The 27,453-nt window shown below is 34.8% G+C and overlaps 1 protein-coding gene across 2 annotated transcripts in view; it reads right to left on the bottom strand.

Annotated features, from left to right (window-relative positions):
- LOC144447464 (tyrosine-protein kinase Fer-like) overlaps window positions 1–27,453 on the bottom strand; it is a 57,213-nt gene that overhangs the window by 16,049 nt on the left and 13,711 nt on the right. For both annotated transcript variants that reach the window (XM_078137497.1, XM_078137495.1), the window contains exons 2-12: window positions 16,717–16,953; window positions 16,029–16,202; window positions 15,625–15,721; window positions 14,879–15,068; window positions 13,766–13,903; window positions 13,403–13,528; window positions 12,647–12,778; window positions 12,039–12,240; window positions 11,485–11,619; window positions 1,670–1,858; window positions 529–702 (exon numbers count right to left, since the gene is read on the bottom strand). In XM_078137497.1, coding sequence (XP_077993623.1) covers window positions 529–702; window positions 1,670–1,858; window positions 11,485–11,619; window positions 12,039–12,240; window positions 12,647–12,778; window positions 13,403–13,528; window positions 13,766–13,903; window positions 14,879–15,068; window positions 15,625–15,721; window positions 16,029–16,202; window positions 16,717–16,929 — 1,770 coding nt within the window. In that variant the 5' untranslated portion in view covers window positions 16,930–16,953. The remainder of the gene's footprint in view (window positions 1–528; window positions 703–1,669; window positions 1,859–11,484; window positions 11,620–12,038; window positions 12,241–12,646; window positions 12,779–13,402; window positions 13,529–13,765; window positions 13,904–14,878; window positions 15,069–15,624; window positions 15,722–16,028; window positions 16,203–16,716; window positions 16,954–27,453) is intronic.

The following is a 27,453-nucleotide window of genomic DNA, read 5'->3' as shown; positions in this document are numbered from 1 at the left end:
AGTTCAGGCTGGGTATATTCTTGAATTTATGTTTTAAAATAATGAACACTTAGATGTTAGTTTTTATATAATAGCACTTTAACATTTCACACTCGGTGCTCAAAGCACTTGACAATTATTACCCATGGCATGGACCTATAGTGACACAGCAGCCCTTTATATTTCTTCGACTCCCTGGTGAACTAACCTAGAACCCAGGCATATGGGGATTTTGAATTACGGGCAAATAATGAATTCAAAAACCCCATTTGCATGACTGTATTCCCACCTACGGGGGGGAGGGTGTATAAATCCATTGCAACCTCTATAAACACATAGGATTAAAGCATTCACATTTCAACCGCTATCCTACCAGGTCCCCAATTATACAGCTGAATTGATAGGAGTGCAAATCTTCAAATCATTGCCCCAAGGACTTTAGCCGTTCAGGAACAAATTGCAGTGGCGAGGCTGCAATCTACAGATTCCAAGCTGGACCATCATGATTCCACATTTACTTGTCCAATCTGTACTACAAGATTACAATACCTTGCCAAGGAAGTCTCCAATGATAATGTCATCATGTGTTAGATCCCACTGTCTGACGATGGGAGTTCTGAGTATGGCTCCCGATGCTTTGGTCACTGGTTTACTAGTTCTTAACTGACAATTTATCAACTGACCAATTGAGTCAAATGCCTCTCCTTCCAGTCTGAACTGACCCTGAAAAACAAATAGACAGCAAAAATAAAGCTGACAATCTGCTGAACACTAGATGTGACAACTTGATACTATACCAGGCACAAACTAAGTTATTGTCTTTGAACAGAAAATATGGATTATATAACCTGGTTTTTTCTATGTTACAACAACCCATGTCTACATCACAGGTTCTGCACAAAATATGAGTCAAAATGTCCAAAAATCAAGATTATTTTTTCTTGAGTTTTTATTCATTATGCTTGAAGAGGTATAATTCTATTATTCCCCTAATATCTTACTTCATTCAGTCAGAAAAAACTCATGACCTAAGGGTTGTCACTACTCATCTAGTGACTCATAGTGACAAGGCCTCTTAGGTCACTTGTATTTTCACTGGCTGAACAAAAGAAATTTTTTTTGGAAAGTATCTTATTATTCATTCAACTGAATAACTCCTAGTTTGTAAGGTACGCTGTGATGGGTACCGTCACATAATGGTCAACTCCTAGTTTGTAAGGTACGCTGTGATGGGTACCGTCACATAATGATCAACTCCTAGGTTGTAAGGTATGCTGTGATGGGTGCCCTCACATAATGATCAACTCCTAGTTTGTAAGGTACGCTGTGATGGGTGCCCTCACATAATGATCAACTCCTAGGTTGTAAGGTACGCTGTGATGGGTGCCCTCACATAATGATCAACTCCTAGTTTGTAAGGTACGCTGTGATGGGCACCCTCACATAATGATCAACTCCTAGGTTGTAAGGTACGCTGTGATGGTGTACCCTCACATAATAGTCAAATCCTAGTTTGTAAGGTACGCTGTGATGGGGTGCCCTCACATAATGGTCAGCGTCTAGTTTGTAAGGTACGCTGTGATGGGGCGCCCTCATATAATGATCAAACCCTGAGAGAGAGAGAGAGAGGAGGCAGGTGAAGGTGGACGTATCTTACAGTCTACAAGATAAGATGAGGTACATTACTTACTTCTTTATTCTGAATTGGGAAATGTTTATGTTTATCTTGCCATTTTACAGACAAGACATATTGGTCTGGATCGTCTCCTCGCTGTCGGACTAAGAATTCACCATCATTTCGCAGAAGTTCAATAGCCTCTGGTCTTGGAATACAGCCATGGTACCACTCTTCATCATCTAGTGTTCTAATTGCTTCTACCTACAATCACAAAATATATACAAATATTAATAGAGAACATCTATTTGGGATAGTCAAGAAAATTTACAAGAAAATAACTACCATTAACCTTTTAAATTAAATCTATATATCTATTTGCTAATAATAATAATTACGACAAAGAAAAGTAAACCTTTATGATATAAATTGGTCCTAAAATTACAAAAAATAAACAAAAGTAACTCATTAAAAACAGTCCATCAAAGTGAAAAACTAGTCAAGGATTCATTTTGTACTCATTTTGCACTGATTAAAGTAATATATAACATTTTGTCAAATGTGGTTATCTTCTGATTTTTTACCGTGAAATAATTTATCGTACGTTGGGAACTGTACTATGCTTGTTACAAATTATATACATTTTGGGCTTTTTAATTTCCAAAAAGTTTTTGAATGTAGTTCACAAATTGGTTTTTGATATCAATTGACAGGCCTGAAATAACAAATACAAAGTTCTTAGCTGAGAGTGATAAAGTGGGTGTAAACTCTACCCAACTTTTGTGTTTTCTTTGTACAAGATTTTCATCCACTTTCACTGGGTAACTGAATATTTTACAAAACTGATCCACATACTCTGTGAGCGTTAATTCACAAATGAATCTTTGTTAAATAAAAGAATCTGATTATTGATGGAACAGCTAATCAACACTTTGATTGGTTAATCTTTTCTGAATATTTTGCTCAACACCTGGTGTCCCATCCAATCATATTAAAGAAATCAAAGATATACATCACTATGTGCTTGATCACCAAATTAATTGAAAAATGGGAATCTGACAAAAACAGTTAGGACAGGAATTTGAGTTGAGTATTAATGAGGTAAAGAAAATCAGGAAACTAGTTAGTCATTCACACAGGTTATTATGTAAAAGATGTCTTCCATGAAGTGTGGAAGCTGAAGAACCAAGTGAGAGATATACACATCACAGCAATGTCCCTTTTGGTCAATGGTTTTTGCATTTGTTGTTATCATCACCAAATTATTGGTTTTATTGTTGAATCATCCAAAACATTCCCACATCAACTCTTGTTCCTGTTTTTTTCTCAACAAATCAATGTCGTAATTGTTGTTAACCAAAGAATTGTTGATTTATGCCATCATAGTTTTTGTTGTGTGAGAAAAATCATCTCAGGACTCAAATACTGTACAATAATAATGGTAAATTTGTAGAATGTCTTAATAGATCTAACACTGACAAAATAACAAAACAATTAAACACAAAATTTAAACTATCTGATTTATAAAATAAAATGAAACATACTGTTGATATATACCTTACACATTTTTGTCTTTTCAAAGTCTATCTGATTATTAAACTGTGTCATACTAAAATTGACTAGTAAGAATTTCAAATGTTTGACAGAATAAGCAACATGTCTTGTGGGGCTCTCTCCTCTCTAGATACATATAGCTATTTAGTACAATAAATACTGTAAACCTGGAAATTTCCGCCAAAGACTTATTTTTGCTAATTTCACTAAAAAACAAAAATGCAAAAATGAATAGTGACTAAAATGCCTTTTTGTACATGAACACAATGTATCAGTCTGATAAATAATACAAATTAGTCTTTGAGAACTAGCTGAAGACTAGGTTTACAGTATTTCATGTCTGACCAAATCTTTGAACCTCATCACAAGTGTCTTCTTGAAAAAGCAGTTCATACTACAAAACTACAACTAATTGAAGAATTCAAGGTGTTTTTGTACTGAATTACTAGTTATACCATGAATCAAAAATTGGGTACCTACATGCTGGGAAGCTAGCTCTTCTACATGTAACAATATTTTCTAATGTATTGCTACAATGAAACTAACAGGAGAACAACAACATACCATAGTTATATAAGAAAGAATGTGTCTCAAGGAAAATTTTGTTTAAAAATTGACATAGCTTGAATCACCAAAGACTTTCCCTATATGAAAGCCTGGGCCTTATTTATTCATTGAAATCGTGTATGTTGTTGTCACAGTAAATACACAATCTATTATTTTCTCATACAACTAACAGTGTTTGAAAGCAATTCTAAGATGGATCAATATTTTGTTATACACTATTCACAACTACTGCATGGTGAATGACCTCTCATTTTCCTTCTTTATTTTAACTGAGAATGGGTAGAAGTTTTCTTGAACAAAGAGCAAACTTGTATTTTTAGATACATACTACCTTAAGTACAAATAACATAATATACCAGGCTTATAATATGGTGTAATCTGATACAATGCTTTCCTAGTTCTGATGTTATTTCTTCTGCGGTGCCATAAAAGAGGCTGTGGTTTATGACGATGATATTATGATTATTATCGGAAGCAGTATTAATATTCTGGTATCAAAAGCTGACATTTATGATAGTATTGGGTTCAATACAGTTATGGGATTGTCAGTTTTGTACAATGAGAACTTAACTTCTGTTTCTACAGTTTTGTGATTTTTTTTCATGTTCTTGTGATTGACAAGTACAACACTGACATACTCAATATGGAAACTTATTAAAAAAATGGCAAACCTACAGAAGTTTAAAGAATTCTTCTAATAATTCTTCTTTTAGGAGTTTGCTTTGAGATGTAAGACACTTTGAAGTAGTTCCATTAGCCCAATGTAACAATATAGAAACTAGTATCTAAACTACATTATAAAATAAATTCACTATTGAAAACTAAACTAACTACAGGACATGACTAAAAGTGACAACATATATGGTGTGTGTAACCTGTACCAATATACAAATCTCTTTAAAAGGTCGAAGGTCGAATCCATCGGGTCAAACTGCATACAAATGCTGATTGGTTAAAAAAAGATCAGCATCAGCAAATCAGGAAAAGGGTTCCTTAATTAGCACAGGTCACAAATGTTTAAATGGTGACTCTCCCTGGTCAAACTACACATGAGTAGCTGATTGGTTAGAAAATATTTGAATCAGCCAATCAGGGAAAACTTTCCACATGTATATTAGCACAGGTCACAAATATTCTAATGACTACGGATGATTTTCAATGCTTGGTTTGTTTAGGTCAGAGGTTGGACGTGAGGGATGATGATTGGTTGGTTGGTTGGTTGGTAAGTATTGTTAGCTCCACTACATGCAGTGCACACAGCAAACTATCAAGCAAGCCAGGGCTATTGTTAGGACAACTTACCAAAAAATTGAGTTTTTGTCCTTCTGCTGCCTCCATGAAGCATGGGGTGAAACACCTGAATAGAAATGCTATATCTCTGTCTAACCTCAACAGTTGTCATGGTGATAGTTACTATGGAGATTCCAACTAATGAAAGACCTGATTAGAACTGCTCAGCTATTGCTGTCTAACCTCATCACCAGGTGTCATGGTGATAGTAACTATGGTGATTCCAACTACCTGACTCTGCAACTGCTGTATATAGAAGTTTCTATCATACCTGTTTTGTGATGTATGTATTGTTGGATTGTCAAGAGTCATTGACAGAGACAGAAGTAAATGTAGAATACCAGAATAAAAGTAATGTAGTTTGTTCTAACATGTCACTAGTCTGCCAACTGTTAAGTGATATAAAAGTGCCTCCAATTGGCTGCTGCTTGCTTTACTTGAAAGCTGCTCCTTGATTGGTCGGCATGAATCAGGTGACTCATTAAGCTAACAAGACAGTGACAGTTATAACAAATTATGGTGAGAGTGAAAACAAAAGCAAATGAGACATTCCCTTAAAGCATGCCAGGCAAAGTTTCATTCTTTGGTATCATGAACAGGGAATGTTAGAGAGTAATTTTTTTGTATAGAAAGTTATATATTGGGTGAGGAATGAAAGCGCAAAAATGTGTGAAATTTCCATGAATTTTATTATAAAACACTATGAATGTTTTGGGAATATACAACTGTATAGAAAATGTCATGTGCATGGCAAGCGATGCATATTGTCTAATAGGAAATTTTAATTTTTTACAAGAAATGAATTTTTTAAAACCAAAATCAGCAAAATATGAAGTGAGCAGCAGATTGTCAATCAAAGCTGAGAAAAATAATTGGAAAGCTGAAAATGTGCAAAAATGAATTATTATTGGGTTTTTGGTTGAAACATTCTAAAATGTACAAACAGAAAACTAAAAAACAGTGTAATGTATATATGTATGAAGGCTATTTTGGCTGAGGTGTCAATTTCTACCAAAGTTTTTCCCTGCTTCATCTTTCTATTTGCTAAAAAACTTCAATATAATGGAATTTCGTCTTACAATATGCTGGCTTGCTGGATATTTTGCAGTTTTGGCAAATAACTCTCAACATACAACTAAAGTCACTTTTGATAAAATTTGTCAGTTATAAGACAAACTTACATTAATTTTTAGTTGCAAGTATAAAACATAGATATATATGTATATACACACACCACACAACACCACACTTTGCACATCAACTTTTAACAAATAATACTTCAGCAAATATATACATAAGATTGCATTTGTGGCACAGTTTCTAACTAGTAGCTGACCATGGTAATTTAGGCACAATATTAGTAAACACAAACTTTGACAACAAACTTTTTTTCTTCGAAACACTTTACATTAACTTTTAACATTAACTTGACAGAATATCTTTATGGCAAACAAGAAATATGATGATAAACTTTTTTTAAGAAGAGAATCAATTTGCAGAAAATTGCTTATCAAGGTAAAACATGAACTATTTATCTCTTAATATTTACAGAAGATATAATGACACTGTACAGAACTTTAAGGGTTTTGTTTTTGTTATTTTAGTTTCAAATTGAAGGTTTTCTTAGTCTACTCATGGTAGTATGACTTTTCACTATAGGCAGGGATTTCATTAGTCATGTTAACAAATATGTTAACTGCTTCAATATTGAATTATTTTACTTGAAATATTCAACATCAAATTGGAAATGAAAATGGAGTGAGGTGAAATGGCAACATAAAACAGAATACCTTATCCAAGCAAAGTGCATGTATCATATTACAGCTTTTTGTTCTTTTGTTCATTTTGCATTGTAACAATAATATATCTTGCTGCATACATTGATTTTTGCCAGCATTTTTTGCCTTAAGAAATGCCAGTCTATTTACTAAAGGCCTGGGACTGTTTTTTCTGAACTCTCACCTCCAACATTACCATCACTGATATGTCATCGCTTAATGAAGTAGAGAAAGTAGTTCCTAAAAATCACGTAAAAACTTTGTATATCAGCCTGTCTGATGAGTTTTCATGTGACACTAAAACTGAGACAAACTGTTTAAAGTTCTGAACAATGTCGCTTGAATTTTACACACTTCATTTTACACACTTACTTACATACCTGAAGCAAATTACAGAGTCTTTAAGTTTACACACTTACTACTTAGAGAAAAATTACAGCGTCTTTAAGTTTACACTTTACTGTAGATGTATTACAGAATAGTGACATGAATTAAAGTATAGGATATTGGAAGACAGTCTACAATGACTGGATGGAATGTAATATAGGAAATTTGAATATCTCTCTATTCACAGCTGATTGTAACTGTAGAACAGTACTACTACTACTGGTACCAGGTATATTGTCATTTCTAGGTGACTGTATTATGAAGTATAGCTACTACAGATAGAAGACTGGATGGAATGGAATGAAACTTAATCATCTTTCTTATCATTTTTACTATAAGAACTGTATAAAGTAACAGTATTCCTGGATATATAATTATAATTTAGGTGTAAACTGTCTATCTAAGTACATGCTATGATGACGACTGGATGCAATGTATTAATATATGATATCTTTCTCTTATCACAGCTATTCTGTTACTGGTACTATTGGATACAAGTATCATAATTAAGGTATATGCTGTCTACATATACATGTTGAAGGTTGGATGGAATCTCTTATCACATCTATGGTAACTGAATAATGGTACTATATATATTGCATTACACATATACATAATTATATACCGCCTATATCATAAATACAATACAAGCATAGACTGTTAAGTCTGGATGGATTATGAAATGGATATGAATCTGTCTTTAAGACAATTACCATATAACTATGTATGGTATTAATGGGTATATCTATCATCATTTATGTCAATAACATCTACCTACTATCAATATTATTATTAAGTACACATTACATTGAATGCTGGAGGGAATGTAAAATATCTGATTAATAGTCTCTGTAATTGTCAATAACTAACTACTTTACCTGTAATATTACACTACTGTCTATACTATTAATAGTGGCATTTATATGTACACTGTCTAAAATTGGTTAATTTTTGTGGTGGCCTAATATCTGAAATCTCGAATGTGACACTTATGGGGGGTTTATTTGAGAAACAACACATTAAAAGGGAGACTCCACCAACCATGGCTAGGCGCCATTTGTTACTTGCTTGCCAAGTGTTGGGATGATCACCCAATACGGCGTATTCCGGTTATCGAACTTCCGGTTGTTTCGCAGGAAAGTATCGCGAGGGGGCGCACCATATCTGACAAAGTGAGGGCCAGAATTTTCGTCATGGCATCTAATAGTATGGCGATGTATGAAGCTGTCAACAAAATGGGTGTAAAAGAACTCCGTGCATTCATAAAAGAGTGGAAAATTACTACTTCTAAATCTACTAGATATCGCCAGAAATGCTGTCAACCTTGGTCTTGAAACACTAGAAAATGATAATTTTCTGAGAGAACGGAAGAGGAGACGAATAGTGGATGTCAAGCATCAAAAGATAGAACTAATCGACAGCGGAAACATTGAAAGTTGGACGGAGGACCTTCGAAATATACCCGATGTAGACATGATAAACATATTTCTTTACCTTACTGGTGTCTATTGCTTGACAAAAGAACGATTAGAAAATTACAAATCTGACAACAGCTTCCAATCTGATTAAAATCCGATGTAGATGTTGGCTGATCGTTCATTGCTATTTTACCTTCGTTATTTTGCCTGAATTGACCTTCTTGGTACATGTTTACATTTTTTAGCTTGCCTGATCGCCTCCTCTACGATCAGGCTAAAAAAATGTAAACATGTACCAAGAAAAATAATATCAGGCAAAATAACGAAGGTAAAATAGCAATGAACGATTAGCCGACATCTACATCGGATTTTAATCAGATTGAACAGCATCCAGCTACAGTCATTGCAATATTGAGAGTTCGGTCGACAATTACCAAGCCACATGTTTATATTGTAACTGATGTCGCCGCATACTTAGGCCTTTCTTGTTTATTAGAACAGTGGTGTAGCACCACGGGTGAAATCATAAAACTTTGTCCGGAAAAAAACATTTCATGTACTGGTTATAAGTTGGCATAAACATATTTGTATTGATATACTCATCTTTACTATCACACTTTGGTTAGCTTGCTATTCTTCATTCAGGACCATCAGTGTATAAAAAACCCCATTGAAGTCGGCAACGAATCATAAATATTGTTATTGTGATTGATGTACCACACCGCCCACCCCTTCAATGAATCGGCCTTCCATGTAACGTTTACGTGGTTCACTCATCATACCATGTCTTATGCCGATCTGATTAATCCGATGTAGGTACATGTTTACGTTTTTGTCCTGATCGGTAGTGGAGGCGATCAAACATGTACCACGAAGGTCAATTCAGGCACAATAACGAAAGTAAAATAGCAATGAACGATTAGCCGACATCTACATCGGATTTTAATCAGATTGGTTTTATACAAGCTGCAATAACTGTAGCGTATATTGTGATTTTGAGGGTTCTTTCCTCTGTTTTTGTATCTTTTTCCGTTCCGATGTTTGACTGGAAGCAATCGCTACAATTTCTCCAACGGTAACGCAAATGGACGAGGTCACACTGAAAACGTGAGTGAGATGTCAGTGTACTACCCGTTTCAAAATGTTGCTACTTTTGGGTTTTCCTCACGGTCGAATTGCAGAGCCAAACTTACGCGAAATATTAGGAGAACAAGAGGTTAATTTGCTATTTCGTTATTTGATGGGCGATAATGCAATATTATAGCGTAAAGTTACGGGGAATGACAGAAAATCTTTAGTCAGTGGTTACGATGGACTCTATGCTTTGCAACAATGCTCTACAATTCTGGCCCTCACTTCCGGTTCTAAAACAGCGCCCCTAGTGGCCAAACAATCATATCTTTTATCTTTTTGGGGCTTCTTCGATAACCGGAATACGGCGTATTCTTTCTCAAATTTGTGTAAGATGACAAGCACTGTGCTTTTAAGACACTGTCATGCTAAATGGCAATATGATGGGGGTTTGATATATATATACGTACACTTCCTAGTACCATCCCTTTAGGGCTAGCTATTATATGTCAATGCATGGAACTCTGGAATCTCTTAAAATCTTGATACTTTTTACAATGAACATAATAATAATTATTAATAACTAGTTACATTTACAATTAATTCTGTTGAATAGTTCATTCCAGTTTCCTTACAAAAGTATATTTTTTCTATGTATGTGGTTTGAAACATTTTAACGGGAAGTTGTAATATATTTTGTTGTTGTTGCTGTTTTTTGGAGGAATCAATGCCAATCAATAAAATCTCTCACAAGTTACTATAGCCAAAATTTCCTTGTTGTTCACATTGCACTGCACACTTATTACATGTAGAGCTAATTCTATTGAATATATCATTTCTGTTTTCTTATGTGGTTGCAAACATTTCAACTGGAAACTGTTATACCAACTCACCTTAACTGTAATGCAGTGCGATTTCAAATTGTCCACAACGAAATCATTGTAAATCGCAAATTTAATACACGTCAGCTGTGACTGACTGTGTATGTATTTGACATATCAAAACACGTCCATATTTTTCTTTGTATCATCAATACTTGATACAATTCCCTAACTTCAAATCAAATTTAGCAGCAATTTCCGTTTCCAGAATAAAACTGAAACTATCAGAATTAATATTTGTCACTACAAATAGACACGGTTTCCTTAAATTTCAAAATAATTTAAATTTGAATTTATACAATAAATAATACATTATTTTCATGGAAAGTATAAAATTGAATTGGCCAAGCACATTTTCTGCATTTTAATTATTAAGTTAACACCCATCTAGAATAGTACTGCAAGGTAAAAGGAAACCAATTCTAATAAAAATATCTTGCAAACTAAAACAAGGCAACATAATTCAAAACCTTAAATCATTATTAAAAATAAATATATTTGGGGTTAATATTATTGTATCCGCAATGCTGTTATTGATAGTATTATCTCTAAACTTTATCTTAGCTGATAGACCATGCTGTTGTTTTGTTATCAGTGGGGGACTGGATTGCCGAATTGTCACTCCGAGTGCTGGATGTGGAGTTTTGTCGTTTGTGTTTGCGTTTGGATGATTTATGTGATTTTTTACCTACACCTACAGGTGTTACTGGTGGAGAATTTGATACAAAAGCTACATCACCACTATGATGTGCAGCACCGCTATGATGTGCGTTATCACTATAATGTGCATCACCACTTCCACCAAAATCAAACACATCCTCTGATGTGTCTTTATCAGGGGTTCTATTCATCCTACTGTTATCAAAATAAAACGGGTCATCGTTATTATTTTCAGATCTTTCAGCTACAGTTATAGTTTTAACATTATTTGGCGTGGTAGGTACCTCTGAATATTCCTCGCCATCGTTTTGGTCTTGTTTTGGTGGCGTATCATCTCCTCCTCCACTATCTGACTTCTTGTTCTTTCTGAACATTGTTGCTATTCCTTTCTTCTTGCCAATTTTCCCTAAAGTGTCAGTCTGTTCAAGAAAATAATAAAACATACAATATGAGAAGGTACTCTATTACTACACAGTCCTAATAATTACATATTATTCTCAAACATTTTTCTTTGTTCAGCCAAAGAAACTACAAGTGACCTAAGGGGTCGTGTTACTTTGAGTCACAGATCAGACATGACAAAAATTTACATCACGAGTATTTTTCGAGTAAAGAAAAATATTGGGGTATAATATAATATAACGATGGTACTAAAGCATTATTCATGAAAAAATTGGGAAGAGTAATAACTTATATTTTGAGAAGAAAATGAATGACACATTTGCATTAATTGCCATGATGTAAAGCAACCGGGATGTTGTCTATACCCCATATTTTTTTTTCAAATGTGTTCAACTTGACTTGCATGTGAAATATTAGGTTATGTTAATGTACTCACTTTAGTTCTTGGTTCTGATGGCTCTGGATCATTAGAAACATCAGCATATGCAAATTCAATTCCTGCTGGTGGCACAGCTTGACCAAGTTCAGCTATTTTTCTGTCAACAACTTCAAATTGCACACTCATCTTGGCCGCTTTACACTTCAACTCACCAAGTTCTTTAATCGCTTCCCTTAGACATTTCTGCTTTTCAAAAAGGCTGCAACATAAACAGTTTGATATGATTAGCACTGGAAATATAATACTGGTAACATTTCCCAATTCTTTGTGTTATTCATCTTGTCATTTTTATAGGACACCTACAGTGCCATAGACAGGGAGGGTTAGCAGGAAAGAGATTTTTTGTTAACTGCCCTCAGGTTTGCGAAAGGGTATACTTTTCACGCTAGAACTTACAACATAGTTTTTCTTTAGGGTGGATAGACATCAAAGTTCAAATATCTGACTGAAATAATTTAGTACAGGTAAATGTACAACATTTGCTTTTCATGTTAGGCAGGATAGCATTATTTATTGTCAATACTTTAGAGGATTTACTTTTTTCAAAAAGGATTTTTATGTTAATGTTATGAAAATCAAACCTGCATAAAATTGTTAATACTTACTCGTCAATCATATTGTCTTCAGCTTCTGTTGGACTGATTGAATTGATTTCAACATTCAAGTTATCTATTTCTTTTTCCTTTTCATTAATGGAGTCATGGCATTTTTGCAGGAGATCTTCCAGTTCTGTTCGTCTGAAGAAAACACAAGAAAATCATCTTATATGGACTAGTGATGGAGTGGAGAGGAAACCATTACAAGTTGGACATGCATTCTTTCATTTCAGAGTCAAAACTGTTTGCCGTGTGTGTTCAAGTAAATTAAGACCAATACAGCTGTAATGGATCAATGTGGCCTTCATGGATCACTCTTGGGACATTACAACTAAAATGATGCAGGTTTGGTGTTTCACTCATGGTACGTTACATTTTTGACACAAAGATAGACACATCTCAAATCTAGACTAACAATAACAGAGATACAACAAACACAGTAGGAATCCTTCACCCAATTACACTGAACACTCATATAGTCATAATCGTTACTATTCTTTCACAGTGCAGTAAAAACAGGCTTCTAATGAAAACATTATACATAGACTTGATAATTTTAATGGCTGAATGTGTTTATTTTCTAACTGATAATCAATATTTCAACTCTGACAACTTCTACATCCACTGTGTATGGCACCTATGTTTAAGTTTCTTTTGCATTAGAAGTTGTCTGAGGGTGTGTAATAAATGTCATGTTACATGAGTGAAACAACAAGCCTACATCATTTTAGCTGTAAGGGTGAACTAAAAACTTTGCTTTCTTACTTGTGTGTGACACCCTCTATAGTTAAGTTGTCCAGGACTACCTCATTGGCTGTCAAGTAGCTGTCTGTGTATTCTGATTGGACTTCAGTCTTGAACTCAAAGACAGTAGGTATTGGTGGGTCACCACTACAATACAAACAATACACTTGGTCAAATGTCTTTTCCTGTATACTTTTATTTGTAGTATGAAAGTCTCACAATTTCAGAATGTTACTTCAATAACTATTTTGCTTTGGCACGTGTGTGTGTGTGTGTGTGTGTGTGTGTGTGTGTGTGTGTGTGTGTGTGTGTGTGTGTGTGTGTGTGTGTGTGTGTGTGTGTGTGTGTGTGTGTACTTAGTACATGACAATGACATCATCTCACCTGTATTGTTCAATAAACGTAAGGTACTCAGTTTGTGGCTGAATTTCTGAAATACTTGTTCCAATTGTCTCTTGGATGTTCCTGTAATCCTCATTACCTGTATTGGTTAGATCAGCAAACTTGGCAAGTAATTCTTTACTGTCAACAAAGAAGATAAAGAAACCCTCAAATTATTAAAACATCTCAGCACCCTCTTGACAAAGTGACAATTACATTCCTACCCTCTTGTACACTTCATGTCAAAATGGTGAACAATTGTCACCAGGCCCTGTATTCTTTTAGCCTAATTTATGATTGTCATCATAGATTGATGCTTCTTATGTCTCAGCCCTCTTGTGAATTTTACAGACAGAACAGAGAATTAGGTACATACCTTTCATCACTGAAATACAGAACTCTCATGTGTGTGTGTGTGTGTGTGTGTGTGTGTGTGTGTGTGTGTGTGTGTGTGTGTGAGTGTAGTGTACCTGGGGTATTTGCATATTACAGTGTTCTAAGTGGCTGTTCTCTTAAAGCGAAGAAAGTGAAAGTGCAGCAGAAAACACCACAATTATGAGTGTTAACAGCCCAAGTACCAACACTGACACTCAATATAGCCACTGGGTTCTCTTATTATTACATATGTTTACCTAAAGTAGCAAAGTTTGTAAAAAAAATACATACTTGTAACATATACGAATGTAAGTACGGTATACTCCCTGTATTTGTTCAAGTGCTTGTGGTGTTCTCTACAGCTTTTTATTTTAACAAGCATAGCAAGTAAAAGTACAGCAGAAACACTGCAAGTGTGAGAGTGCAAATACCCCTGAGTACCAACACTGGCACTCACATGGCATGGGGTTCTGTTATATTACAAATGTTTAGCAAAAACAGTAAATTTTCGTGAATATAATACTGAGTCTGTGTGATAATTCAATGTTAGTAATCGTGTACTCATTTACATATCATTTGCATACAGGCACATGTATATAATAATGTTTTCAATATGGCACTGCAGTGCAAACACCATTAGTATGCAAGCACACATTGATGCATGGAAGTAATCATTGGTACATAATTATATAATATTACACATTATTTAGGGGTATATATACTGAGCTGAATTTAACATACATTTGTGAGACTTGGCTTTCCTGTGCTTGTTGATGCATGTCCAGTAGTTGTGGTAGCAATGTTGTATTGTAATGCTCTTGGTGAGTCTGTGCCTGCATTATTGCAAAAACATAATCGTTGTGTATTTTGTGGAGTTTCACTGTGCTTTTTCTGAACTTTTCTTTCGCTTTCTCAATGTCTTTTTCTTTTCCTGAAAATTGAAACACATAATTTATCAATATGACTCAATAAATGTCCTCAACTGAAAAAGTTAAAACTTTACAGTAATTAAACATGGCGTCACAAACTTTACTATTTAGAATAACATGGGTTTTTTCCAAAATGAAACAAGACAAGTCTTTGCCGAAGACACAGACCCAAGAAATCCGATATTCCTGTCTGAGAAATGATGTCTTAATGACGGACTCACAGATGGATGGACAGCCAGAAACAAATGAATGATTTCATCTATTGTGTCTCCCATTTACGAAGAGCACACACTATACACTAGAGTGCTGAATACAAGAGAACTTGACTAGTTGTGAACTCAGTCAGTCAAGGAAAACTTGTCAGTTACAAACTCACCCAATGATGATAAAGTGAATAGTATTAATTATTCATTCCAATGTATACCCGGAATATATCAAATTAGCTATGTTAAGTGTGTTTCTGATGATTATTTGCCACTTGTCATGACTGTTTTCATCTATATCATGCACAAAACAAAATTCACAAGCATTACTCAAAATATAAAGTATTTTACTAACCTTTGTTGAGAGCATCATCATATTTGGTTCTGCAATCTTTTGTTTCCTTTGCAAACTTCATATATTTATTATAATTATCCTCAACTTCATCTGATAACTGCAGGCAAAGATTTGTAAAGAGTTAGAATATATTCATAAATTTGGGTCTAATACTGAGTCAGTTATCTGATGTATACCTGTTCATCCCCCAAAATGTCACGTAAATTGTACTGAGTGCATCTGGTTTTTTTCATTTGTCTTGTGTGACCCATTCCCATTTTTTCTTCATTCATTCATGTCTTGGGTTCTGTTTATTTTTGTATGAATAAAATGTAAACTTTATAAAAAAAACCAAAGAATTTTATTTTTTACATTATACATACACACAAAGTATTTCATAACTCCACTATTGAAATAAAACTCACAGTTAAGAATTCGCTGTCAATCTTGTGTCTTGCTTGATTGTAATGTTTTTTGGAGTCTATTTTTTCTCTTATAAGTGTAGTAAGTTTGTTAAGGACATTGTCGTTTATACTGTCAGCATTTTTCTTAAGATTTCTACAAACTTGCTCTGTTTCTTTCACCATGGTTTGCCATGCCTGTCAACAAATAGATAGAAGGATAAATCAGAATGCTGGCAATTTTAAGAATTATGATAAGAAATGAAAGAAATCAAGGAAGAACTCTTTTACTGACTCTATTAATAAAAAATTATCAAAAATTCAACACATCCTCTACATACACACACAGAATAGGAATGTCTCCCAAGTGGCCATCGCCTCAGAGTACCACATGCACGTACAAACAGGTTTAAGTTTAGTTTCATGCTAAGATCAATTCAATTCATCAATATCATGTAATCATTGATTTATTTATTTGTCAATACAAAGGAAATTTCATGTTTTGATGACAAATAAAATTATAATAATTATAATAATAATAAATCAGTCTTGTAAAGGTATAATTACATTGTTCTCCAATATTTGTCTTCAACTCAGAGTAACAGGGCCCCTTAGGTCACTCATATTTTCCTCTGCTCAACAAAGATAAATACTGGGGAATAATATCTACTTGAAGACACTTTAACTACCAAGTAATCAAAAGGATACTGACCATAAAAATCTGACTGCTGTGTGTATCGTTATCATTGTCCAATTTTCCTGCAATTGTTACAAAGCCACTCAGCGCTTGTGCATAATCACGGTCATATTTGGCGCGAAGTGTAAAACATTTTTTCATAGTTTCAAGGAGTCGAATCTCCCTGTCACTGAGTTTAAGTATTGCATCATGGGATGCCTTGCTCTGTAGGTCTGTCCCAAATCCCATCTTTGAGTCAACTCGATTCTCCAACTGTGAAAAGAGAACAAAGACAGAGTAACATTAGATCAGACAGAGTGAGACTGAGAATGTGTAACTGGAATTGTAATCGTATACAATTAATATTTGTACACAGTCATGTTTGAATTCTGTTAAAATGTGTCAGAAGCTCAGATGTCGGCAAATTCTGTTAACATATTTGAAAAATAAAGCAAATTTGTGCACGACTTCTCTGAAATTATTCAGAAATAAGAAACGTTGAGCTTAAAATGTGTTTGTGTTGAAAAAAAATAGCACAAATACAAAGGAATGTCTTGTCAAGTATCCACCCAAATAAACAGCGTTAAAGTTCTTGTCGATGAGGAAGCACTAGTCTACAATTACATTGTAAGGGTGGAGCACCTTACATTTTGTTGTCAATATGAAAACATACTAAAAGTTCAGAGAAAGGTCCTTCCTGGTATACTACAAGTTGTAACTTCCGGGTTGATAAAGAAATAATAGATTAGTAATATATAGATGTAAAGTTTTGTGTATATACAGTAGTGCTTTCTCACACTGAGCTCAAGGCACTTTTAAATCATTACCCCTGGCAAGAACCTATGCTGGCACAACTGCCGTTCATACATGTACTTCCTTTTAACACCCTGGAGAGCAAGTATTCCATTGAAGCCTACATTTGTACATTATGTAAATGCACAGAGCTGAGACTTAAAGCCTGCACACAGTAATACAAATATGATATATCTATCCTACCGGGTTCCCATTATACAGCCGTCGTCGAGTTGACTGGGGATAATCTATTCTTACCAAAGGATTTTAGAAACTAATTTGAAACAAATAGCAGCATCCCAGCTCAAACTGACAACTTACAGATTGTTGATCATCCATTTTAACAGCCGCTATAGTTGTCTGTAAGATACACATTCAGGCTACGCTTAGTATCAGCCAGTACTCATAGCCTGATAGGGCTGAACAACACGACGTATCTTATAGTCTATAGCTACATGTATTGTACATGCATGCTATTCAACCATCATGACTCAACTATGGTCTGACAACTACCAGTAAACCTGTCCATGTATTTCTATTTCCTGTTAGACTTGCATTCTTTTCAAACCATGTATATTTTATGATATGTAAACAAGAACTATATTTACTAATAGTCTGCATTTTACAAGATATTGTGATATGTTACATGATGGTACTTTCATTTTGTTTCACTATACTGTCTTTCAACTTTTGTTTTAATTACAAATCAATCATTTGTTTAGGGGATTCTCGTTCCGCTTTTTGGCTAAGATTTTCAACCTCAGCATACTACAAGAGAAGGAGCTTTGACCACAATCACTTGTGAACTAATATTCCATTCCAGGATGGTAATATTCTAGTCTAGGATGATCATAATACAAAATAATGACATTATTATACATGTAGGTATTTCGATATTCAAAAAAATTGCCAGTGATTGTTACGGAATATGCACTGGCAACGGTATTTTTTGAATATCATAAATACCTATAATAATGTCATTATTTTGTATTATGATCATCATAGACTAGAATATTACCATCCTGGAATGGAATATTAGTTCACAAGTGACTGTGGCTTTGTGATCAACTTTGCAATGTCTGTAAGTTGAAGGCCAACTTATGCAAAACACTTTACAATCCCAAGACAAATTTAAAAAAAAAGTGTTATTGCAAGTTCAAATTAAAATTACACGTGTACAATGGTCAGAACAGGCACAATCTCTGTATTACCACAACATACACATGTACATGTATGAAAGAAAATATAAAAGCATACATGTACATACATGAAGTTAGCCAGGAATCCATGCGGCTTGGATTTTGTACATTTCGTCTTCCGGTGATTGGAAAGATGACTGTAAAAAATCCAATCTGCACGGATTCCAGGCTAACATGAAATATAGTACCTTTTGTATATATATGAATTATGACTAGGTGTTTGTAAAATAAATTGCCTTACATAAGATATACACACCAGAAAGCCTGCAGACTACAGCAATATTTGGTAACTATGATAGTTGAAATGAATGTCAGCTGTTGTCAAATCTGTAAATCATTGATATAAGTTGTAGACTGTTTGTAGCAATGTATGCATTCAAATAAAATGGCAGGTTCTACTTCCTGATTTAAAACAATAATAAATCATTGTTCTCAGTACATCTACTGGTAAATCTAAAATATATTTCATATTACACAGTGACTCATACAAAGTGAAAGTGCACATGACATTACAAATTTGCATGTAAAATGTAAGTACATGTACACTACTGTACATCCAAAATTAAATTTTAGTTATAGTTCAACATGATAGGGAAGTACATTTTCTGGCTAGCGTGACCCTATTTGTTTATGTTTCTCATTACTTATTCATGACAAAATGGATTGGTTGGTCTATTTTTTTTTTTAAAAATCATCTCCTTTTCCTCCTCTCTATCTTCTTTTTATTGCATTCCTGGTAACAAACCCTTTCCCAGCTTCTCTACACAATCGACACATCCTCAGCCCACCTACTTGAATAACTTCCACCATGAAAGAAATGTTCTGTTCGTCAACAAGTGTCGTCATCGCCACCATGACTGTAGATGGCATTGACAGTCAAGACACATTTGTGACGCTACAATCAACATACATCAATATTGTTCTTCTTTGCTTAGTTTAGTATGACATCTTATAGACCATCTCAGTACATGGGAGGGGGTGGGGGTGGGGGGTGGGGGTGGGGCTATGAGAATGAATGTAGATGGACTCAGGGTTCATAGACTATATCCATGAAATACAAACTTCTATTCACAGTCACATGTTTTGTATGCAAAGCCCAAATGTCCACTAACATCTTGTTAGCATTGTCAGGTGTGTACTTCTAAAGGGAAGTTATACATTTTTATTTGGAAATACATACATGTACATGATGTACAGCTGTTGATCACATCAACAAGAAAATCTGGAACGGTGCCATATTTCCAGCTTTGAATACTTTTACCTTTTTGAGTAGATTCACGTTTATTTTGTTATGCTTAATACAAGTATCAACCACTGAAAACCTACTGTAACACAGTAATGGTATTGTATTCACAGTTATGTCTCATACATATCTGGATGTTTTTAGTGTTTTTTTCCTCAGGTTCTTGGCAGGACTACACAGAAAAATATGGCACAGGTGATGTGTTTACAACCAAAACAAAATGAAAGAGACAAGTAAACAGTCAGGTTCTGGGAATATTAGACATGCTAAGACAGAAAAACACTGAGCTTAATATATAAATGTATAAGTTGTGTACTGTACATGTATTCCGTTTTGCAACAAGTACAACAGGAATTTACAAGCAGAACTTGTCACAAACAGGGAAAGTAAATAAACTGAATTGGATTAATAAAACTTGGCACAGTATGTTGGAACTACAGAGACTAGCCTAGATTTCATGGTTTGATATAAACAGTTTTACGGCCTCTTTATGTGTACATGAAATGCCACAGGAACATTTGGTGATGAATGTGAGCTATCTGGTAAAGAGGCCATAAAAGTTAAAACTGTTCTTATCAAACTATGAAATGTAATACAAGTGTCTGTACTTCCAACATGCTATGCCAAATGTTACTGATCTAATTCACATGCATATTTTCCCTGTTTACAGCAAGTTTTGTTTGTAAATGCTTGTATGTCACTAGTTGTATTATATATAGTCTAGAGGCTATCAATTGGGTTTCAATCTCAACATCTCTTTATTAAACCAATCGTTGGGTAAAAAGATCTTCAGAGTCAAACCTAATGGCTAGCATCTAGAATCTAGACTATCGGGTTTAGCAATGTTAGAGTGGCGAAATAATTGTTGCATGGTTTATTCAGTGCTAAACATGTTATTACAAAGAAAAGTGGGTCCAGAATTGTCCTGAAATACATTCAATAAAGATCAAACAGAAGTACATGGAAGTCTAGTTGCTAGACATTCAGGCTTTCTTCTGATATGATATGACAAGCTTATTGTATTGGGAAGAAAGCCTGAAGGTCTAGCAGCTAGACTACATGTTGGAGTTTAGGAATAGTCTGGATGCCAAGATGGTATCCGTCATATCTAAGAAAGATCTTAAGATTGGATGAAGGACATGGACAGCACTAAACTACAAAGGACATGTCATGTCACATGACATATACAAATGTATGATACAATGTCAACATGACCTTTATAGAATTTTCTGAATTTTATTTAATCTAAAACAAATAATTATTAATTGACCATATTGCGGGACTTTGACCTTTGACCTTTATCATAGATCACCTGTATCTTGTACAGTAGGTGTGTGTAAGTATCATAAATCAACAGCTGGGGTGATGAAGTAATCAATAAATGACAACACAACAGTCTATAGATAAATGTCACCGTTCTACCAACACTTGCTGAAAATCAATACTTGACTTGTCTCTAAAGTCAATAATATTTTCAACCTAAAAAACTGTCACTACATGATGTAGGTGTACAGACTAGGATTACTGCTATTTCAACTTACATGTATGTATGTATGTACTAGGATGTAATTGGAGATGTCATACATGTACATACAACAAATCTAATTTATGATTATGATCTGACCCCCCTCCCCTCACCATAGCTTGACTGAAACAAATCCCACATGTCACTAGATGTACATACACGTGTACTTGTTCTGTTACATTTGCTGCTATACAGTTACTGTGCTTGCTCACAAAAGACAAAGTGTTTGTGGATGGTCAATGACAATATGGGTGAGGGGGGGGGGAGTATCATGCAAAATGGTGATATTTGTTTGTACACAAAAACTACTACAAGTTGAGCAAAACATATTAATTTATGCATATGTGTGTAAGTCAGTACATTGTACATTGTACCACAATTTTGATGGCAGGATAAACACTTTGAACTTGTACTTAATACATTGTATCTGCTATCATTTCAGGATTAGTGTATTTAATTCATACTGACAGTTTAAGTACACATTACAGATACAGTTTATGTGATTGTCCCTTCTAATATGTAATAGTTACGTAACTACACCCTTACTGACCCCCTCTCTCCTATAGCCTAGTATCAAGACTTGTTGTTGACTAGTAGCTGTGGGTAGTAACCCCCAACCCATAAACAACATGTTGACTCCAGCCTACATTGTTGATAATAACCCCCCCCCCCCCCCCCCCCCCCCTTTAAACAACTCTAGCCTACATTGTTGATAGGACAGTCAGGAACCTTCACCAGAGTCTTCTGTATATTTAATAATAAAGACAGTTCTCTAAGACAATAGTACATGTAATGTATACTGTATGGTAGACTTGAGCACTTTACAACTACATGTATTTCCTTTATCTGTACTACCCTGATTCTAAAACACACAATAAACACTAAATACAAACATTATTATCATAGAGTAAACAAAACTTGGTTTGCCTTAGTGGGTGTGACTATAAGGTACATGTACATCTAGATGTGTACATGTACAGAATAGGAGTAATAGATGGGTGGAAAGACCTTGACCAGTTGCATGTATAACACTACAAACTAACCACACCTACATGTACCAGATGTATGTATATGTGTTACAGTATAGCAGGATTTCACAGAAGTTAGGCATTTTCTTATGTAAGCATCTGACATAATTATTGTGTACAAGTATGTACATAGCAATCAAGTTACAGAGTTGAGGGTATAAAATGTATATATGCACATGTAAATTTGTTTTATTAGATAGATGACAAGTTCTTTTGTGAATATACTTGTAAAAAGAAACAAAAACTTCCCTATCCATTCAGTTTTAACACACCTGTTTACTTTGGAGTAAAAGTTACTACCATGATATTTTTAATTATAACTGCAGTCTGCAGGTAGTGAGAGAGACCTTCAAAATCAAGGGCACCCTCTAGTGGTACAGGCTAGTACATTGATATCAAAATGAATGTAACAGTAAAGATTGCAATTTTAAATTTTGTACTAAAAATCATTCAAAAAATTCTTGTTAAGCATTTTTAGATCTTTGTGTACAGCCAAGTAAGTTAAATTATTACATATACAATGTACAGTACCAGAGCTGGATATATCTTTTTAAAATAATTTTTTTGATCATAGATAAAATTTCTCGTGCAATAAACTGACAACTAATTTGTAGTAGTAGAAGACAACAGGAGCACAACTACGACAGAATCAATGACATGCGAGGGCAAGTGTGGTGTACTCAAGATATTTGCATGAGTGCTTGCAGTGTTCTCTGCACCTGTACTTTCACTCTCTACGCATGTGACAGTGCAGCAGAAAACAAGTTGCAGGCATGGGTGCAAATACCTCTCCACACTGGAACTCATGGGGTTCTGTTATTATTACAAAGTTTATCTGAAACAGCACATTGTCATACACATCATATAGCACAATCACACGATTCTGTGTGTAGCGAACTATCGCATCCTCATTTTGCATGCATGTATACAATAATGTTTTCAGCATTGCACAGCAGTGAAAATACCACTAGTATGTAAGCACCAGTAATCTCATCATGGTACATATGTAATAATTTCACTTACTTGGCAGTGTACAAAAAAGGTAACATTTTATAGTTATGAAAATATCTAATTTTACAGTATACACATTGAGCATCAAGATATCCCAACTAAACCTACATTTGTACATACAAATAAACATGATGAAAGAAAATGAAAATTATAAAATTAAAGAATAATGCAAATATTTTCAGTTTCAATGACCTAAATTTCCCCATCATGTCCTACCTACATGTACCTTTCTCATTCATCACTATATTGTATATAAATGATTTATTTTAATAAGTTCTCTTCATGACCTGATTCTGTGCTCCAGATTTCTACCTTTTCATTCATTTTCACTGGCCATCAACTTTTTTCATTGCTACAGCAATTTCATTAAACTCACAATCAAACCTTAATTGTGTTATGGTCTTGATGGATCGGGCACCAACTATTCAATTTAAACTTAAAGTGAAACCACTTTATACAAGAATACTTGCTTTAGGGAGGTTTAGAATTACTATAATTCTTTTCACTGATCAAACCATCAACAAAGATGAGACTTTGACTTTTAATATTGAAATTGATTAAATAAAAGGGTTCTTTTTTTAGAGCTTTCTCTTTCTACAATGAGTAATTCCTTTACAGGAAACAAGAGTTTTTGACCTTAACAGTGTTACAATAATATCACTGTAAGCTATAAATGGATATTCTACAATTAAAGTTACATACATGCACATGTACATGTACATCGGTTTTAAAAAAAAAGTGTGTGGTTCCGATGACACACAATTTTAGCATCAGTGTGGTATGTCAATTTTTTTTCTTCATGTGTTAGTGTCTAGTTCCATTGTTTTCCAGATGGTCTGTTATTGGTTTCTTCCTATCAGATGTACAGCCATAATTTACAGATTGGAAGAACAGTGTAACTGTGTTACATGTATATATTGTTTCCACGCCCACTATTTCTCGCAAGAATTTGCTATTTTCACGATTTTATTTTGTTTTCTTGAATATGTAAAAAATTGTTTAGGGTTGGCAGTGATAACTAGGTGGAGTCAGGTAACCGGAACCAAACAATTTTTTTTAGGCCTTATAATTGCCTAATGACATCTTTACTTGATTCTTGATGACTAAAGAAGAGAAATCTTAAGAATACAACATAATAGACACTAACATTTTCAGAACTAAAATACTAACTTGATAACAGATATTTTCACATAACACAGTGAAACTATTATGTTGAATAATAGACAAGAAATTTATGTGAAACTCATGACAAATTGATTTCCATACAAAAAGTGAAAATGAAACTTTAAGTGTACATTGTAATTGCGGTTTTGTCCAGATGATAGAATGATGTGAGATGTGCATGACCCATAACATTATAATAAATAGTCCACTTTCATAAGTTAGATTCATTACTTTCTAATACATGGCTTGGGGGCGGGGGGGGGGGGGGGGGGGGGAACTGATACAAATCACAGACTGGCTCACTACTCTCTGATGTCTAAGGTACATACATGTATAGCTTGGGGATTGGGAACTGTGCAAGATACATACATACTCATTGTATGCACTGAACTACAAATTTAATGAAGCTCAGACATGGCTATATGACTTGACACAACAAGTCATCAGAGAATAGTGGCTATCTGACTTGACATACTGACTTAGCTGTTTGATTTGACACACTGACTTATCACAGACTTGGCTATCTGACTTGACACACTGACTTGGCTGTTTGACTTGAAACACTGACTTGGTTATCTGACTTGACACACTGACTTGATTATCTGACTTGACACACTGACTTTTCACAGACTTGGCTATCTGACTTAACACACTGACTTGATTATCTGACTTGACACACTGACTTTTCACAGACTTGGCTATCTAACTTGACACACTGACTTGACACACTGACTTGGTTATCTGACTTGACACACTGACTTGGTTATCTGACTTGACACACTGACTTGGTTATCTGACTTGACACACTGACTTGATTATCTGACTTGACACACTGACTTTTCACAGACTTGGCTATCTAACTTGACACACTGACTTGACACACTGACTTGGTTATCTGACTTGACACACTGACTTGGTTATCTGACTTGACACACTGACTTGGTTATCTGACTTGACACACTGACTTGGTTATCTGACTTGACACACTGACTTGGTTATCTGACTTGACACACTGACTTGGTTATCTGACTTGACACACTGACTTGGTTATCTGACTTCACATACTGACTTGGTTATCTGACTTGACACACTGACTTGGCTGTTTGACTTGACACACTGATTTATCAGAGTTAACATAAATCTGAGAGTCATTTTAAATTCAGAGTGGATTTCAATGCTGACAATAAGGTTATGAGTTATACTTTGGTGAATGACAATGATTGACATTGTCACATCCACATAACTAAGTTTCAGTGCAACATCTACTGTATATATGTACTGAAGTACTAGTGGTCCTACGTGTAGTAATGTACTAGTGGTCCTACTTGTAGTAAAGTACTAGTGGTCCTACTTGTAGTAAAGTACTAGTGGTCCTAATTGTAGTAAAGTACTAGTGGTCCTACGTGTAGTAATGTACTAGTGGTCCTACTTGTAGTAAAGTACTAGTGGTCCTACGTGTAGTAAAGTACTAGTGGTCCTACGTGTAGTAAAGTACTAGTGGTCCTACTTGTAGTAAAGTACTAGTGGTCCTACTTGTAGTAAAGTACTAGTGGTCCTACTTGTAGTAAAGTACTAGTGGTCCTACTTGTAGTAATGTACTAGTGGTCCTACTTGTAGTAATGTACTAGTGGTCCTACTTGTAGTAAAGTATTAGTGGTCCTACTTGTAGTAAAGTACTAGTGGTCCTACGTTTTGTAAAGTACTAGTGGTCCTACGTGTAGTAAAGTATTAGTGGTCCTACGTGTAGTAAAGTATTAGTGGTCCTACTTGTAGTAAAGTACTAGTGGTCCTACTTGTAGTAAAGTATTAGTGGTCCTACGTGTAGTAAAGTACTAGTGGTCCTACTTGTAGTAAAGTATTAGTGGTCCTACTTGTAGTAAAGTACTAGTGGTCCTACGTGTAGTAAAGTACTAGTGGTCCTACTTGTAGTAAAGTATTAGTGGTCCTACTTGTAGTAAAGTACTAGTGGTCCTACTTGTAGTAAAGTACTAGTGGTCCTACTTGTAGTAAAGTACTAGTGGTCCTACTTGTAGTAAAGTACTAGTGGTCCTACTTGTAGTAAAGTACTAGTGGTCCTACTTGTAGTAAAGTACTAGTGGTCCTACTTGTAGTAAAGTACTAGTGGTCCTACTTGTAGTAAAGTACTAGTGGTCCTACTTGTAGTAAAGTACTAGTGGTCCTACTTGTAGTAAAGTACTAGTGGTCCTACTTGTAGTAAAGTACTAGTGGTCCTACTTGTAGTAAACTACTAGTGGTCCTACGTGTAGTAAAGTACTAGTGGTCCTACTTGTAGTAAAGTACTAGTGGTCCTACTTGTAGTAAAGTACTAGTGGTCCTACTTGTAGTAAAGTACTAGTGGTCCTACTTGTAGTAAAGTACTAGTGGTCCTACTTGTAGTAAAGTACTAGTGGTCCTACTTGTAGTAAACTACTAGTGGTCCTACTTGTAGTAAAGTATTAGTGGTCCTACTTGTAGTAAACTACTAGTGGTCCTACTTGTAGTAAAGTATTAGTGGTCCTACTTGTAGTAAACTACTAGTGGTCCTACTTGTAGTAAAGTACTAGTGGTCCTACTTGTAGTAAAGTACTAGTGGTCCTACTTGTAGTAAACTACTAGTGGTCCTACTTGTAGTAAACTACTAGTGGTCCTACTTGTAGTAAAGTACTAGTGGTCCTACTTGTAGTAAACTACTAGTGGTCCTACTTGTAGTAAAGTACTAGTGGTCCTACTTGTAGTAAAGTACTAGTGGTCCTACTTGTAGTAAAGTACTAGTGGTCCTACTTGTTAAATTGAAATGATTCGTAAATCCTA

Source organism: Glandiceps talaboti, chromosome 16 (assembly GCF_964340395.1).
Source record: "Glandiceps talaboti chromosome 16, keGlaTala1.1, whole genome shotgun sequence".
NCBI classification, from domain to species: domain Eukaryota; kingdom Metazoa; phylum Hemichordata; class Enteropneusta; family Spengelidae; genus Glandiceps; species Glandiceps talaboti.
The sequence above is the reverse complement of the archived record's forward strand: the minus strand, read 5'-3'. Positions and strand labels throughout refer to the sequence as shown.